This window comes from Phyllobates terribilis, unplaced genomic scaffold (genome assembly GCF_046119375.1).
Source record: "Phyllobates terribilis strain yellow unplaced genomic scaffold, ASM4611937v1 Scaffold_2__4_contigs__length_985480577, whole genome shotgun sequence".
Taxonomy (NCBI): domain Eukaryota; kingdom Metazoa; phylum Chordata; class Amphibia; order Anura; family Dendrobatidae; genus Phyllobates; species Phyllobates terribilis.
The window spans coordinates 467,891,858-467,910,886 of NW_027362762.1; the positions used below are offsets into that span (position 1 = coordinate 467,891,858).

A 19,029-nucleotide genomic window follows, 5' to 3' on the forward strand; every position below is an offset into this window, starting at 1 on the left:
GCGATTTTTTTGAAGTAATTTTTTATTTTTTGTCTTGTGTTATTCGTTGATGTCTTTTCGCACCAAATTCATCAAATTGGTGCACACGGTTCATGAATTTTGAGCTAAATAAAGAAAATTACTCTTTATTTTTGTCTTTAAACGGTTTTATATCTTTTTAGTTAAAAGAGTATCATGTTCTTCTAAAATTTTCCAAAATTTGAACCCAAATTTCAGTCACGTGTGAAATCACTCCAAGGGGGGGAATGGAATACATTTCCGGCAAATTTTATAATTTTATGAAAAGTAGCAGATTAATCAGGCAAAACCCTATATTCTGCCCACAAAATAACAGTAATAAAAATAACAGACAAACACAGAAAAAAGTGACTTAAAAAAGTGTCAATTTAAAGTGGAATATAGTGCAAAAAATAAAATTAAAAAAGGAGTAAAGCACCCAAAACTTGTCAAAAAACTGCGGTAAATGCAATGATGAATCCGGCCCATAGTATCAAAACCTGAATTCCTGTAAATATCAAATCAGTTCTGTTGTATATATGAGTAACTATTTAGAAAATCTATTGCACCTTTGTTATCTAGATTATGCTAATCTCATTTTCCCAGAATCACCTTACAAAACCAATAATCCAGTATAACCATGAGTAAATCACTTTTGGACCATCATAGAAAAGCATGTATGGCCTATGGCCTAGGATGAGACTACATTGTGCATTAGTTGTGCTAAAATCTTGGAAATATTTTGTGGCAACTTTGCATCCATTGCAAAAGTTCTGACCAACTTCAAATGTCTGGCACCGGTTGAAAATGTCATCTAACATCTTCTTTCTTAGGCCAAGTGCACACGTTGAGTGTTTGGTGAGTTTTTTTTACCTCAGTAGTTGTAAGCCAAAACCAGGAGTGGGACAATCAGAGGAAAAGTATAATAGAAACACGTCACCGCTTCTGTATTTATCACCCACTCCTGGTTTTGGCTTACAAATACTGAGGTAAAAACTCACCAAATACTCAACGTGTGCACGTAGCCTTACAGGAGACTACTGAGTTGATATTGTGGTCAATATAATCCCATAATTATCCTGTAGCTCATGGGATTAAATATTAAGTGAGCAGCAAAATCAGCAGAGAGCCTCTGTGCAAGGACAAACTCTAGCCAATATCTTATCATAGAGCACACCATAAAGTATTTTTAACAATTCTCTAGTAATTATAGTAAGTACAAGCCCTGAAATTCATTATCTCAATGGTTTACATGCAATCAAATAGACAGTAGGAAGGTAATATGAACATGACACTGGGGCTCCTAACCTACTAGGCCCCTGGAAATCTGTGCATGCTGCAAATATGGCATGTCTGCCTCTGAAATCCTACTCCAAAACCACCTGATCTTATGTCTAATTTTATGGGACTTATTTTGCCCTTATTTATGTAAAGTACTAGGCCAAAAACTGTATCAACTAACTGACTTACTACAGTGCCAGAAGAGTCTCCTATAGTACCAGAAGAGTCTCCTATAGTACCAGAAAAATCTCCTAGAGTGCCAGAAGATTCTCCTAGAGTACCATAAGATTCTTCTAGAGTACCAGAAGAGTCTCCTAGATTGCCAGAAGATTCTCCTAGAGTACCATAAGATTCTTCTAGAGTACCAGAAGAGTCTCCTAGATTGCCAGAAGATTCTCCTAGAGTACCAGAAGATTCTCCTAGAGTACTAGAAGATTCTCCTAGAGTACCAGAAGAGTCTCCTGGAGTACCACAAGGATGGGGCTCCAAATGTTCAAAAGTAGAAAACCCGAATTTTGGATTCAATCAGTAGTCACTTGCGTCTAGGTGTTATGAATAAGCATATGTTCTGCTTAGCTGCGAGGCAGGGCTCAGAATAATTTTCTTTGGTGGTCCCATTCTGATACTAAATGAAGGAAGACATAACCTCTGGTACTTCAGGTGTTATATAGAGGTAATGCACTTGGAACCAATATAAAATAGACTCCTTTATGTATCAATGACAGACCACGCATACAGTATGGTTGACATTTTCAACTACAATGCAACAAAACACAACAGAGCAATGTACAGTGGATGACCCGCCGTATTTCTTAAAGACTTCAGTAGACGTCGTTGAAGGATTCTGTGCATCTGATTAAAAGCTTCAACCAATCCATAATTGTAGACTCACGTAAGTTAGCCTTATGTATCTAGTACTGTATATCATGAATACAGAAGGCATTGCAGATATATTTCTCTATTACTTTATATTCTTTATAGAAAAATGATCTGATAATCAATTCTTTCTATCTTTCTGCACTTCTGAGATCTGGACCCTGCAGTTCAATATTTCTTTGAGATGTAAAACCAGGCACATATCCATCAGTTATAAGGTAGTGCGGGTGTTTATTAATGTATTAAATAATCCCGCGAAGCTGATTTTTCATTTCACTGGCATAATGCATTAATCCTGTAGCAGGGGTATATATGAAACAGTGTGGCATTTTGGTATATTATAGGTTAAGCAGCCTGTCCAATCCATTTAATACACAGCAAGTTCTCCTACAGATAACCGGTTGCTTTGATATTCCAGGTATATCGACTCGGCAGGAATTCTGTGTGAGGAAGAAATGGACTGAAGGTTTCCAGCTATGCAGTAAGAGAGGAGAGTTGGGTGGGACACCTCAGTCCACGGCAGGATCTCACAGCCTTCACCTGCTGCCCAGCATGAGGTTTTCAAGATATATCAAACGTGATGCCTGATGAAACCGTATGTGATCTTTTAACATCCTTTACATTCTAAGCATCAAGCGTCAAATCTCAACAAAAAGCATTATGTAAGTGTGGTATTCTAAGAGTACTTTATTATACAGAAAGAAAAAAGACATGGGAGTCGGGTCTGCTAACTCCTTAGATTTTACTCCCTTTATGTTTGCTTCATGTTACATTTTCTTGTTGCAGGTTTCTACAATTATATAGGTAATAAGATTCCAAATGGACATACATCCATTCACTAAAAAGAAAAGGCCCTTGTTGATCCAGAAAAAGACTAAAAACCCTTGGCATTCAGTACTGGATTTACTTTACATTAGCCAGAGGTACAAATTATCAGGGAACTTAAAAGTAACCTGTCATGTCCCAAAACATTATTAACCAGCAGATATAGGGTTAATCTGCAGGTTAATAGCATTCTAAAGCTGTCCATGCACTGCACGTAAAGTGCAGCTACCGGGAGGAAATGAACTTTATTATTCCCAGACTTTCAGTCATAGAGGAGCGGCCGGTGCAGCTTCAGTCACGGTTCAGTACACAGTGAGCGGCAGCTGTAACCACACCCCGGTACATTGACTGACAGCCATCTCTGTGGCGCATCAGTGCAGAGGCTATCATCAGTTAATGTGCCAGGGTGTACTTACAGCTACCGCTCACTGTATACCAAGCGGTGACTGAAGCCACGTGGGTACAACTGTATGACTGACAGCCGGAGGCTGCCAGGTAGAAGAAAGCTCATTTCCTCCCAGTAGCCGGGCTTTCAGTATGGTAGTCAGGCAGCTTTACAACGCTATTAACCTGCAGATTGACCCCATATTTGAAGGTTAATAGCATTTGGGGACATGACAGGCTCCCTCTAAGGCCATAGGCATTGAATAAATGTAAGCCAAACTTTCATTCATCCAACAGCTTTCTCTTTTAATTCCCCTGCACACATGCACACTTGGCTCCGCTAAGCATACACGGCCTCTCAGCAGAAAGAAATAAGTAACTGCTGCCAGACATAAAAAGATGCCAACATATAACAGCACGACACAGGATAAAAGCACACTTGTAGGGTAAATAGGAGTCTATGGATACATTTGACATATGAGCTGGAAGCTTTCAAATTTGCAGTGTTAATGCTCTCTTACTTTAAGCAAAATTACAAATTTCTATTGTTTCATTAGATATTTGACCGTTTGTCCAAAAAAATACTTAACATCTCAGTATATACATAGTAGATGTATCCCAGAAATGAAAATATTATGAAATTCTTAGTTGTCTGCATTTGTTCCACAATCCCTATTTGTTCCCATAAATCTGCAAGCAATCAACAATTTTAGGCTGTGGATTAGTTGAAAAATATCTAATCTTATGATCGCGACTTTTATTTATATTAGATATGACTAGTACTTTCATAGGCCTTTACTTACAAACATGAATAATATTAGCAGTATCTGAAAGCAAGGGAAATTCATACAACAAAGGAAATGTGATTTTGCCAAAGCAATTCCTTCCTGTAATTGTTTTTTGCTCTATAATATAATATAATACAGGATGGACCATGAAAACAAGAACCTTGTGTTTTACTGAAAGAAAAGTTTAAGACCACATTCAAGACCAGCTATTGTAAGGAAGAAGGAAAAAAGTAAAATATAAGGAATGATGACATTTCAGCTCAAATGCATCAAAAAAGCATCATAATCGCAGCTATACTCACTTCCGATGCGGAGCTGTACCAGCAATGTCGGCACTGGCTCTCCCGGGGCTCGGACAAATCTGACATCTGGAGGACGTCAGTGAGTAGCTGTAGCTATCACTTCTTCCAGATGTCAGATTTGTTCGAAGGAGGGGAGAGTGAAGTGACTGTTGATTGGCTGCAGGGCTCATGTGGCCTAACAATGTCACACGAGCCCTAGGAGAGTCAGTGCTGACACTGCTGAAACGGCACCGGAGGTGAGTATAGGTGTTATTATAGTGATTGAGAAGGGGTAGTCCGAGTAGTGGACAACCCCTTTAGTCTAAGGGTTAACACACAAACCTTGGTCCAGGAGATATGAGATTTATAAGAATAATTGTAATGTAATGATTTTTAATTGTTATATTTCCTGAATTATATATAACGTATCTTTTGGACTATAAGATGCACCGGATCATAAGACGCACCTAGGTTTTAGAGGAGGAAAATACAAAAATAAAAATTTAGGAAAAAAATGTAGTAATGATGCACTTTTAAGGGGGAGGGGGTCTTCTGCTGACACTGGTATAGGGGTAATGTCCCCCAATTCTGACAATATCCCCCATCCTGGTATATATGCCGCCCCCCTTCCTTTTATACGTGGTCCCCATCCCCATCCTGGTATGCCTGGCATCCCTCCATCCTGGTATGCATGGCACCCCTCATATCTATCTTGATATGCATGGCACCCCTCATCCCTGTCCTAGTATGCATGGTACCCCTCATCCCTGTCCTGGTATGCATGGCACCCCTAATCCCTATCCTGGTATGCATGGCACCCATCATCCCTGTCCTGTTATGCATGGCACCCCTCATCCCTGTCCTGGTATGCATGGCACCCTTCATCCCTGTCCTGGTATGCATGGCACCCCTAATCCCTATCCTGGTATGCATGGCACCCCTAATCCCTGTCCTGGTATGCATGGCACCCCTAATCCCTGTCCTGGTATGCATGGCACCCCTAATCCCTGTCTTGGTATGCATGGCACCCCTCATCCCTGTCCTGGTATGCATGGCACCCCTAATCCCTGTCCTGGTATGCATGGCACCCCTAATCCCTGTCCTGGTATGCATGGCACCCCTAATCCCTGTCCTGGTATGCATGGCACCCCTAATCCCTGTCCTGGTATGCTTGGCACCCCTAATCCCTGTCCTGGTATGCATGGCACCCCTAATCCCTGTCCTGGTATGCATGGCACCCCTAATCCCTGTGTTGGTATGCATGGCACCCCTCATCCCTGTCCTGGTATGCATGGCACCCCTAATCCCTATCCTGGTATGCATGGCACCCATCATCCCTATCCTGGTATGCATGGCACCCCTCATCCCTGTCCTGGTATGCATGGCACCCCTCATCCCTGTCCTGGTATGCGTGACACCCCTAATCCCTATCCTGGTACATGCATGGCACCCCTAATCCCTGTCCTGGTATGCTTGGCACCCCTAATCCCTGTCCTGGTATGCATGGCACCCCTAATCCCTGTCCTGGTATGCTTGGCACCCCAAATCCCTGTCCTGGTATGCATGGTACCCCAAATCCCTGTCCTACTATGCATGGTCCCCCTAATCCCCATCATGCTGCACATTAAAAAAAAATAAACACTCATACTCACCTTTCTTCTCTCCTCCAGCGCTGCGTCCTGTCTGCCTGCACTGATCTCTCCATGTGAGCCGCGCTTGACGTCACTGCCATGCGCGACTCACAAGGAGAGATCAGCTGCCGGAAGTCACTGCTCCCCACGCCGGGTCTGTGTGCGCGGGGAGCAGTGACTTCACTCTCCTTCATAGCCGGCACACAGCGGAGCCGCGCTGCGGCTGCTGCCGGCTATCTCCTGTGCCCGCTCATTAAAGGGCATGAATATTCACCCCCTCCCCACACCCATGGGCGTAGAGAGAGGTTGAATATTCATGCCCTTTAACAGCTGGCACAGGAGATAGCCGGCAACAGCATGAGCCGCTACACTGTATACCGCTATTAAGGAGCATGAATATTCAGTGCTCCCCATGCCCCATGGGCGTGGGGAGCAGTGAATATTCATTTTCTTTAGCAGCGGGGACAGTGTAGGCTTCAGCAGGCGGCTGCTGCCTCCTGTGCCCCGCTCCTCCACCGATACCGCTCCCCCCACACCTCACATAAATATACACACACCCCCAACATTCGGACTATAAGACGCACCCCCCATTGTCCTCCAAAATTTTGGAGGAAAAAAGTGGGTCTTATAGTCCAAAAAATACGGTATATATTTTTTTAAACATTTTATGTTCAGGATTTTTATACTGCAAATTAGATAATTGGTTTTAAGTGATTTTTAAAAGTCCACTATTAAATTTAAAACTTTTTGTAATATATTGTAAATATGGTACCTAATATTTCAGTTAAAGAAGCACTCCCATCAAAGTTTTTATCCTCTTCTTAATGTATTGCAATCATCATATTATACAGCACTGTGTACTTACAATTGCTCATTTTGCCTTTCTAACCAAGTAATTCTTTGTAGAAACAGGAAGTCTATTTTCCTTGCATTTATCATCTCCCTCTTCATCTCCTGACCCAGCTGCTCCCTCCTTCCCCCCTGCCAATGACTTTTGCAGTGACTGATGAGTCATACAGGGAAAATTGATCTGTTTCTACATACAGTGGCATGTAAAAGTTTGGGCACTCCTGGTCAAACTCATTGTTATTGTGAATAGTTAAGCAAATTGAAGATGAAATGATCTCTAAAATGCCCTAAAGGGGTTTTCCCATGAATGAAAGCTGATTTTAATCAATAGATCTTGGAATAATAATAACCTTCACAATTGGATGTGTTTAAATAAAATGTTCATGTGCTGAGATAATCTTATAAATGTTCCCCTGTGTAATGGCTGTGTACTGTGTAATGGCTGTGTCTGACCGTGTACGGAACACAGTTTGATCATGCTACAGCTCCTGGGCAGGGGAGGAAGCAAAAGAGTATACAGACATTACATCACGGGATCACAGCTGATTCTTTTTGTGAGGTAAAACATTTCCTTGCCTGTTTTTAAACAATGTTTTACTTCAAAGAAAGAATCAGCTGTGATCCCGTGCTGTCCTGTATGTATACTCTTTTGCTTCCTCTCCTGCCCAGGAGATGTGGTATAATCAGACCATGTTCCATACATGGTCAGACACAGCCATTGATTAAAATTAACTTTTGTTTGTGGGAAAACCCCTTTAAGTTAAAGATGACACATTTCCTTTGTTTTTTAGGCAAAATAGGCAAAAATATATATATGTTCATCTTTTACATTTTGGAGATCACAAAAAGGAAAATGGGCAGATGCAAAAGTTTGGGCACCCTGCATGGTTAGTACCTAGTAGCATCCTCTTTTGAAAGTATCACTGCTTGTAAACACTTTTTGTAGCCAGCCAAGAGTCTTTCAATTCTTGTTTGAGGGATTTTCACCCATTCTTGCTTGGAAAATTCTTCCAATTCTGTGAGATTCCTGGGTAGTCTTGTATGCACTGCTATTTTGAGGTCTAGCCACAGATTTTCAATGATGTTCAGATCAGGGGACAGTGAGGGCCATTTTAACACCCTCATCTTGCGCCTTTTGAGGTAGTTTATATGGATTTTGACGTGTGTTTAGGATTATTATCGATTTGTAGAGCCATTCTCGTAATTTCAGCTTTTTTTTTACAGATGGTGTTATGTTTACGTCAAGAATTCATTGAAATTTCATTGAATCCATTCTTCCCCCTACCCGTGAAATGTTTAGATTATGTTAAGCGGCTGTTGGTGCAATTCGTGTAAATTTTCTGCACAGCTTGTGTAAATTTTCCGTATGCCAGTATCTATTGTTCTGTTTGGTTAAATGGGGGCCATGATTAGTGTTGAGCGATACCTTCCGATATCAGGAAATATCGTATCGGATTGGATCGGACCGATACTCAAAAAGTATCGGATATCGCCGATTCCGATACCGGAAACCAATGCAAGTCAATGGGACACTAATATCGGAATGAAAATAAACCCTTTCTTTCCTTGTAGGTTAATTCTACATGAAGTAAAACAACTAAGAATAATGTAGAATGTATGCGAAAAGCCGGCAATTCATCAGCGCATACACCGGTACCCGACAATTTACAACAGAAAGAATAGAGCTTCACACATAGATTAGATAGATAGAAACATGTCAGTCACATATATATGAAGTACAGTGACAGTGTTGCTTACTGTACTTGTCATTTAGTGTAAAGGATTTATATAAAAAAATAATAGTGTTTTCATGCACCGTCTCTTTAAGAAAGCCGGCCGGCAATTCAGCATCTGTACCCGACAATTTAGAATAGAAGGAATAGAGAATCATACATAGATTAGATAGATAGAAACATGTCAGTCACATATATATGAAGTACAGTGATAGTGTTGATTACTGTACTTGTCATTTAGTGTTAAAATAAAGGATTTATTTTAAAAAAAATTGGCGTGGGGTTCCCCTTAATTTTAGTCTCTAGCGGAGGTTAAGCAGACAGCTGGGGCAGATGTTTGAAGCCTGGGAAGGGGGTAATACCCACGGAGCTTCCCAGGCTACTAATATCAGCCCCCAGCTGAATACCTAGCCTTTACTAGCTATTAAAATGGGGGACCACCCCCAAAAAATGACGTGGGGTCCCCCCTATTTTAATAGCTAGCAAAGGCTAGGCAGACAGCTGGGGGCTGATATTAATAGCCCAGGAAGGGAGCCATGAATATTGGCCCCCTCCCAGGCTAGAAACACCAGCCGTCAGCCGCCCCAGAAATGGCGCATCCATAGGATGCGCCAATTCTGGCACTTAGCCTCGCTCTTCCCACTGCCCTGTAGCGGTGGCAGTGGGGTAATAGGGCTGGGGTTGATGTCAGCTTATAATGCCAGCTGACATCAAGCCCAGGTTAGTAATGGAGAGGTGTCTATAAGACACCCCCATTACTAACCCCATAGTGAAAGTTAAAAAAAAAACACAAACACCCAGAATAAAGTCCTTTAATTGAAATAAACACACAATTCTTTATTGTTCTAAATTAAACCATACTTACCGTCACGCCCATTCCAGCTGAAGCCAACGATCTCCTGCAATAAAAGAAAAATAATAAAGCAACCTCATCCTTACCATTCCATGGTTCCCACGACGGCTCCAGCTCTGCTACATCGAGATGACAGGCTGGACCGCAGCAGAACGCTGTCATCCAGCCTGTCATCCCGCAGACACTGAGAAGCGCAGGCTTGCTTGCGCTCCTCAGTGTCTCTCTGTGACGGCATCCAGATGAGCCGACAATGAACTCGGCTCACCTCATGCACGTCACTGACAGCGTGGGAGAATTCTCACGCTGAAGCGCTGAGTGCAGGAGAATTTTCCCACGCTGTCAGTGACGTGCATGAGGTGAGCCGAGTTCATTGGACATGACCTCACCTCATGCACGTCACTGACAGCGTGGGGAAATTCTCCTGCACTCAGCGCTTCAGCGTGAGAATTTCCCCACGCTGTCAGTGACGTGCATGAGGTGAGCTCATGTCCAATGAACTCAGCTCACTTCATGTACGTCACTGACAGCGTGGGAGTGCAGGAGAATTTTCCCACGCTGTCAGTGACGTGCATGAGGTGAGCTGAGTTCATTGGACATGAACTCGGCTCATCTTTATGCCGTCACAGAGAGACACTGAGGAGCGCAAGCATGCCTGCGCTTCTCAGTGTCTGCGGGATGACAGGCTGGATGGCAGCGTTCTGCTGCGGTCCAGCCTGTCATCTCGATGTAGCAGAGCTGAAGCTGTCGTGGGATCCATGGGAAGGTAAGGATGAGGTTGGTTTATTATTTTTCTTTTATTGCAGGAGATCGTTGGCTTCAGCTGGAATGGGCATGATGGTAAGTATAGTTTAATTTAGAACAATAAAGAATTGTGTCTTTATTTCAATTAAAGGACTTTATTCTGGGTGTTGTGTTTTTTTTAAATACTTTACTAGAAATTCATGGTGGTCATGTCTAATATTGGCGTGACCCCATGAATTTTGGGCTTAGGGCCAGCTGATAATGCCAAGCTGGCCTTAACCCCTTTATTACCCAGTGAGCCACTGCACCAGGGCCCTGGAAGAGTTGGGTACAGCGCCAGAAGATGGCGCTTCTATGAACGCGCCATTTTCCGGGGCGGCTGCGGACTGCAATTTGCAGCGGGTGGGGCCCAGAAAGCTTGGGCCTCCCTGCGCTGCAGATTCCAGACCCCAGCTGCCTAGTTGTACCTGGCTGGACACAAAAATAGGGCGAAGCCCCACGTATTTTTTTTTTAAATTATTTCATGAAATTCATGAAATAATTAAGAAAAAAAGGGCTTCCCTATATTGTTGTGTCCGGCCAGGTACAAATAGGCAGCTCGTGGTTGGGGGCAGCCCGTTCCTGCCTGCTGTACCTGGCTGGACCCAAATATAGTGCGAAGCGCCACGTCAATTTTTTTTTTAATTATTTCATGAAATAATTTTTTAAAAAAAGGGCTTCCCTATATTGTTGTGTCCGGCCAGGTACAAATAGGCAGCTGGTGGTTGGGGGCAGCCCGTTCCTGCCTGCTGTACCTGGCTGGACACAAATATAGGACGCAGCCCCACATCAATTTTTTTTTAATTATTTCATGAATTTCCTGAAATAATTAAAAAAAAATTGACGTGGGGCTTTGCACTATATTTGTGTCCAGCCAGGTACAGCAGGCAGGAACGGGCTGCCCCCAACCACCAGCTGCCTATTTGTACCTGGCCGGACACAACAATATAGGGAAGCCCTTTTTTTCTTTATTATTTCATGAATTTCATGAAATAATTAAAAAAAAAAATACGTGGAGCTTCGCCCTATTTTTGTGTCCAGCCAGGTACAACTAGGCAGCTGGGGGCTGGAATCTGCAGCGCAGGGAGACCCAAGCTTTCTGGGCCCCCCCCCCCGCTGCAAATTGCAGTCCGCAGCCACCCCGGAAAATGGCGCGTTCATAGAAGCTGGATGCTGTACCTGGCTGGCATACAAAAATATAGCAAAGCCCACGTCAAAATTTTTGGGAAAAATTAATTAAAAAATAAATAATAATTTAGGGACTGCATCTTTATTAACTCCTCAAATGTCATTTAGTGTTAAAATAAAGGATTTATTTAAAAAAAAAATTGGCGTGGGATCCCCCATAATTTTAGTCTCTAGCGGAGGTTAAGCAGACGGCTGGGGAAGATGTTTGAAGCCTGGGAAGGGGGTAATACCCACGGAGCTTCCCAGACTACTAATATCAGCCCCCAGCTGAATACCTAGCCTTTACTAGCTATTAAAATGGGGAACCCCCCCAAAAAAATGACGTGGGGTCCCCCCTATTTTAATAGCTAGCAAAGGCTAGGCAGACAGCTGGGGGCTGATATTAATAGCCCAGGAAGGGTGCCATGAATATTGGCCCCCTCCCAGGCTAGAAACACCAGCCGTCAGCCGCCCCAGAAATGGCGCATCCATAGGATGCGCCAATTCTGGCACTTAGCCTCGCTCTTCCACGCTGCCCTGGTGCGGTGGCAGGGGGTAATAGGGCTGGGTTCATGTCAGCGCCAGCTGCCATGAAGCCCAGGTTAGTAATGATGGGCGTCTATAAGACACCCCCATTACTAACCTACAAAGTGTTAAAAAGAAAAAACACACTACACCCAGAAAAAAATAATTTATTTGAAATAAAACACACAATTTTTTTTAAATTCTTAGTTTACTAAAAAAAAATAGTTACCTGTCCACGTTCCTGCGCTGATCTCCCATGCACAGCTGTCACATCTGGAGATGGTGACAGCTGTGCATGGCTGCTGTAAGCTCATGCTGCCGGGAACACGTCCGCTCCCGGCAGCGGGAGCCACTGACTGAGGTCACCGGAGTGCATTCAGGCAGCGCAGCTCCGGAGACCTCCTTTACGGCACTGCTGTACCGTGGGAATTTCTCACGATACAGCAGGGCCGTAAAGGAGTTGACCGGAGCAGCGCTGCCTGAACTCCGGTGAACCCACTTATGCAATGACGGGGCTACTTTACGGCCCCGTCATTCTAGCGGCGGCAGCGGTTCAGAGCGGTCACATTCTATGTGGCTGCTCTGAACTGGAGATCTTCGTGGGACACTCGTGGACTGCTACGGAGGGGTAAGGATAAGGTTGTGGTTTATTATTTTATATTTTATTACAGGAGATCGATGGCTTCGGGGAATTAGGTGTCTAGGTGAGTATAGGTGTAGTTTTTTATTTTTTACTTTATTTTAGGTGGCGATCGGCGGGGACAGGTAATGTATGAACTAATTTATTGTAGGCAACCACTGGCCACCAATGACATGTATTTAAAATTTATTGGGGACACAGTAGGGCAATTTAAATAGCAGGATCAGGCTGATGGGAACTACTGCTCCCATCAAGCTGATCCTGCTGGCACGAGTGGACGGGGGACAGACATAGGCCGATGGGAGTAGTAGTGTCACATCGGCCTATGTCTGCCTGCACGCACACACCCGCACACATCACACAGACACCGCACACACCCGCAGACATCGCACAGACACCGCACACACCCGCAGACATCGCACAGACACCGCGCACACCCACACACATCGCACAGACACCCACACACACCAATCATGACGGGTCTGGGAGGTGAGGCTGACCTGTGCGACCGTGGGAAAGTTCATGTGAGTTCATGCAATGCAGTCAAGCATGAACTCACATGAACCCTCTGAGGGCACCGCGGCGACTTCAAATGAACAGCTGATCGGCATCACCTGATACCTCAGCTGTTCATTTGAAATAACCGGCGGGAAAGCGCAGCACAGAACGGGAAAGCCGGCGGTGAAGTCTTTTCACTGCCGGCTTCCCCGCCCGGGTCCTTCGCTCCCCGATCCTTGGTGCTGCGCTCCCCGCCCGGTCCTAACTTACGATCAGGATGGGAGGTGGCGAGGGGAGTGGAGGATCGGGGTGGGAGGCTGCGGGGAAGCAGTATGGGGTTGTGTGATTGTTTAAAAGCCGGCGGCTTTTTACCGCGCGCCGGCTTTTAAACAATCAGGAGAATTCTCCCACGCTGGGATGGCATTCTGATGACAGGCTGGATCGCAGCTGAGCGCTGCCATCCAGCTTGTCATCCTTCAGAGAAACGGCAGAGCGCAGGCATTATGGGAACTTCCGATTCCGGTATTCGATATTGTAAAAGTATCGGAATTAAGTATCGGAATTCCGATACCGCGAATATCGGCCGATACCCGATATTTCAGTATTGGAATGCTCAACACTAGCCATGATTCATTGGACATGATATATTGCAACAGATCCAAATGGTTATCTACTGTATATCCCTCTCTAAATCTCGAAGCACAACTAACAATGGGTATACCTTCAGGTATAGAAATTTCAGTACACAATGACATGCTCCTACTTGGATCAATGTCACGTCCATTTCACCAGGCTTTGCATACTCCTCTCCTGGATGTCTCTCCCAGAGGTTGCCCTTCGTACATAGATCCTTTGTTATGCCACTTCTGCCCCACGTCACTCTTAACATTTTTGTAACAGGATGGTCCTGAAGTTTACCAGTACAACAGTCCTGCATTTCTGTGAATAAACCTGTGTCTACAAAGGCTTCCACTCGAACAATTCTTTTTTTCAATTGAGCATGCCATATTAGATATTCACATATAAAAACAGGCCTCCAAAAAGAGTAACACTCAAATCGCATGGAAGTAAACCATGGGTCTCATGGGCTGAGTTTTGATTGCTGTTTATGGGCAGCAAAGACAGGTTTACTGTAAGACAGTTTTGACAAATGAGACCAAGAAACATTATCCTGTAGAAACCACAGAAGGAATTCAGGGTTCTGGTTTTCGAGGCTTAACATGTTGAGTCCTGCAAAGTATTTTTCTAGAAGATTGTAGTTACTCACCAAATAGTGATGTGATCATTCAAAGGTTCTGTCTCCAGAATAGTGAAGTTGATGTGAATTCCATATCCTATTGGCACAGCAATTATCCAGGAACAATCCTGAGAATTTGGATATTGGCTAGGGAAGCCAGGAGAATAGACAGATCCATTGAATGCAGTGACATTTCCTCCACATGGAACTAAATAGCACAATAAAAAATAAAAAGACAGTAAAATAATAATTTAATTAATTACTGTGAAATCAAAATTATGAAATTATTATAACTTGCTTCAGATTTTATCAGCCACATTTTAACCCTATGTAATTTAAATGAAGCACATAAGCTTTAATTTCCAATATGGTGGTGAACATGTTCAAAATAAAAGACAGGGTTAAGAAGGAAAAATCTGGGGAGAATCAGACTTGCAGCATGCATTTTTTCGCCATTGTGCCATTTCTGCCAATTTCTGCCAGTTCTGCATTTCTTGTCAAAGTCCCTTTCTAAAGCCACACCCTTTTCCACTCCCAGTTTCTGGGTGTATCGGCAACTCTTCATGCCACAAATATGCCCCCTCTTCGGATCGATTAATGTACAGGCTCATAGACAGTCACCTTTTCACAATTGCAAGTATAATATACTAAACTTGATACAACAGTAGAGGGGACAGGGTCCCTTTATTAATTACTTGCAAGCTCAGGATTGCAATCAGTCATGCTCCACTGTGGATAAACTCTATTTTCTTAATTAGAAAAATGCTTTCCCTTTTTGAGCATCAGGCTCCCATGCCTAGCTGTGTAATAACAGGCTCTTATTGTTCTTTTTAATAGATTGCAGTACCTTGGGCTTTTACTCAGTCCCTCTGGCTTTCAAGTGCTCTTTTTACTTGTCTTGTATCCTTCCAATCACTACTTTAACCCTAAGGGTATGTGCATGTGATGTCTTTTTCCCACCTTAAAAATCGATAAAAAAATATCCCAAAAAGAACATATGCACAGTAATGTTAAAAACACTTGCTGTGCATATGTTCTGCCTTTTTGTAAAAATTTTTAACTGCTTCAGGATTTGAAAGCCGTGAAGCAGCTAACAGAAGTGACCTAACCATTCTTCTGGTGGCTTTCTTGGAATCCACTACTAAATTATATATGGAAAAAAAAACACATCAAAGCCGCTACAAAAGATGCCCCAAAAGACGTAAGAAAAGATGCGTGTTTTCCTGAATTGTCTCCTACTTTAAAACAATGTGGGTATGCTGGTGTCTAAAAGACACTATGTGCACTTACCCTTAGTGTTAACGCTGGCATGCTGAATACATACCAACACAAGGATAAGACAAACGGACACATGCAGAGGTGCATAAAAAATAAGATGGAGAAGTCAACAGGGGAGTTAAGAGTGCAGCTGTTGTTGGCTTGTAGGCTCACCTACCCCTATGCGTCCAACTGCTGTTGCATACAAGTTAACCTACCTTCACACCTCGGGAATGGGTGATCCCAATTTCTATTGGTGCCGTGCTGACATGTCAAAACTGAGTAACCTATTAGCTGGTAACCAGGAGAACATTCAAAGGAGATTGATTGTCCCACATTGTATCCAGCTCCTCGAACCACACCGTGGGGAAATGGTTCTGGATCTGGACACTCTTGAAGCTCATAGGCTGCAGAACAAAGAGAAAATACAATACATTTTACAATATATATTTCATTTATGTATCCCAAATAGCTTTCGTAAATAAATTAACAAAAAGGTTTAACAGATTTTTATATAATATGCCATTGATAAAACTGAGAAGTTTGACATTTTCTTTTATGTTAGACTTTCTAGGTAGCTAATCAAAACTGATTCATAACACCCTAACACATAAAATCTGCACATTTTTCTTGTAAACTACTATCACTGGCTAAGGAAAATGATAGAGCTGTAAAAGAAGTCCTTTTAATGCAGTATTTTACCATACTATTGATTGTTTTTTTAGATCAATGAAACCATTCTTCTACCAAGCCACTTTTATATGTGACAATACTGCTCACTATACTATGAAAAAGGGAAAATCAAGTATTAAACACAGGCTATATATTGTATCTAATTCACAGTCTAAACTTAAGGTTTTCTGTGATTCATTCTCATTTCAATGGCTTTTGCATTTATTGTAACATCACATCATGTTATTATCCAAAGTAATGGAAATGACTCCATTTCTTAAATTGAAATTTGTTAGAAGTACCTTGATATTCTAGTTTGAAACCAGGTTTGTTCTGAGAGTGGTCACTGTGGAAGTATATCGAGGTTTCATGGGATGTAGAAAGCATGTTGCCAGGTGTCTCAGACCCACTAAACCGTCCGATAACACTGCTGGTTTCATGTGGGCCATTGCGGATCTCCACAAAATCATGATTGGCTTCGCTTGAGAAGCTGAGAAACTGAATGTGCGCTCCTATATCAAGTACATACATATATAAAATAGGTTACTTTTACAGTATACTATATTTTTGACTTTTCATAGATTAAACACTAATAGATGGAAGGCAAATGCTCAAATATCGAGTCTTAAAGGGTTATTCCCAAAATCATAATATGATTTCAGATTTCTGTACATATAGAATTAATCATGTGCTCCAATACAATATATTTTTAAATCTGCACTGATCTGCAGCCATCACATTACTAATGATGACCACCCAGGGCTCTCTTCACCTTCGTTGCCGCTGGATCCATCTTCCAGTAGTTCCAATGCTGTCAGTCGAGCTCAGATCACCTAATAACCATGTGTAAAAAAACATCTGAAAGCTGGTTTGCAGCATATTTTAACTAGGTTATGCTGAAGAACCCACTTATTCCAGCTTCATTTGCATCTAAAGACCCTGTCTAATTTATGAAAAACAGATGCACCTATGATCCTGTCTAATATAACACACCTTAGATCCGCTGACAGCATCCTCATTGCCTCAACAGCCATGTTAAGCCACAGCTCAGCTATTCTATATATACAAGTGCTTCTCACTAAATTAGAATATCATCAAAAAGTTAATTTATTTCATTTCTTCAATAAAAAAAGTGAAACTCATATATTATATAGGGTCATTACAAACAGAGTGATCTATTTCAAATGTTTATTTCTGTTAATGTTGATGATTATGGCTTACAGCCAATAAAAACACAAAAGTCATTATCTCAGTAAATTAGAATAATTAACAAAAAACACTTGCAAAGGCTTTCGATGCATTTAAAAAGGTCCTTTAGTCTGTTTCAGTAGGCTCCACAATCATGGGGAAGACTGCTGACTTGACAGATGTCCAGAAGGCAGTAATTGACACACTCGACAAGGAGGGTAAGCCACAAAAGGTCATTGCTAAAGAAGCTGGCTGTTCACAGAGTGCTGTATCCAAGCATATTAATGGACAGTTGAGTGGAAGGAAAAAGTGTGGTAGAAAAAGGTGCACAAGCAACCTGGATAAGCGCAGCCTTGAAAGGATTGTTAAGAAAAGGCCATTCAAAAATTTGGGGGAGATTCACAAGGAGTGGACTGCTGCTGGAGTCATTGCTTCAAGAGCCACCACACACAGACTTATCCAGGACATGGGCTACAAGTGTCGCATTCCTTGTGTCAAGCCTCTCATGACCAATAGACAACGCCAGAAGCGTCTTACCTGGGCTAAGGCACCAAATACAATTAATAAATAGATATAAAGACACTAATGTACAAAAATATGCAAAATTTTATTAGTCTCAAAGCACACTACATAGGACATTATTAAAAAACATGATAAAAAACATACACAGGACAAAGAAGGAAAAAAATTCACCCAAACAAAAGAAAAATAATCAATAGATATGTCAAAGATGTATTACACAACTGTGCAAGTTGTGCATTCATGGGGACATTGGCACAAATACATAATTTATATTTAGTGTGGTGCTAGGTCTGCCCCTTACTTCTTACAAATTTACCTGGGCTAAGGAGAAAAAGACCTGGACTGTTGCTCAAGGTGTTGTTTCCAGATGAAAGTAAATTTTGCATTTAATTTGGAAATCAAGGTCCCAGAGTCTGGAGGAAGAGTGGAGAGGCACACAATCCAAGCTGCTTGAGGTCTAGTGTGAAGTTTCCTCAATCAGTGATGGTTTGGGGAGCCATGTCATCTGCTGGTAGAGGTCCACTGTGTTTTAACAAGATCATAGTCAGCGCACGCGTCTACCAAGAAATTTTAGAGCACTTCATGCTTCCCTCTGCCGACAAGCTTTTTGGAGATGGAAATTTCATTCTCCAGCAGGACTTGGCACCTGTCCACACTGCCAAAAGTACCAATACCTGGTTTAAAAACAACAGTATCACTGTGCTTGATTGGCCAGCAAATTCGCCTGACCTTAACTCCATAGGGAATCTATGGGGTATTGTCAAGAGGAAGATGAAAGACACTAGACACAGCAATGCAGACGAGCTGAAGGCTGCTATCAAAGCAGGCCAACATTTCGGATTTTAAAAACATTTTTCAAGCTGTTGTTATACAGTATTCTAATTTAATGAGATGACTTTTGTGTTTTCATTGGCTGTAAGCCATAATCATCAACATTAACAGATGACACTTGAAATAGATCACTCTGTTTGTAATGACTCTATGTAATATATGAGTTTCACTTTTTGCATTGAAGAACTGAAATAAATTAAGTTTTTGATTATAT

General features: G+C 42.3%; 1 protein-coding gene across 2 annotated transcripts in view; it reads right to left on the reverse strand.

The window, feature by feature from the left end:
• CSMD2 (CUB and Sushi multiple domains 2) overlaps window positions 1–19,029 on the reverse strand; it is a 1,528,443-nt gene that overhangs the window by 137,192 nt on the left and 1,372,222 nt on the right. For both annotated transcript variants that reach the window (XM_073665735.1, XM_073665736.1), the window contains 3 exons: window positions 16,577–16,786; window positions 15,821–16,009; window positions 14,376–14,553 (listed from right to left, as the gene is read on the reverse strand). In XM_073665735.1, the coding sequence (XP_073521836.1) occupies window positions 14,376–14,553; window positions 15,821–16,009; window positions 16,577–16,786 (577 nt within the window). The remainder of the gene's footprint in view (window positions 1–14,375; window positions 14,554–15,820; window positions 16,010–16,576; window positions 16,787–19,029) is intronic.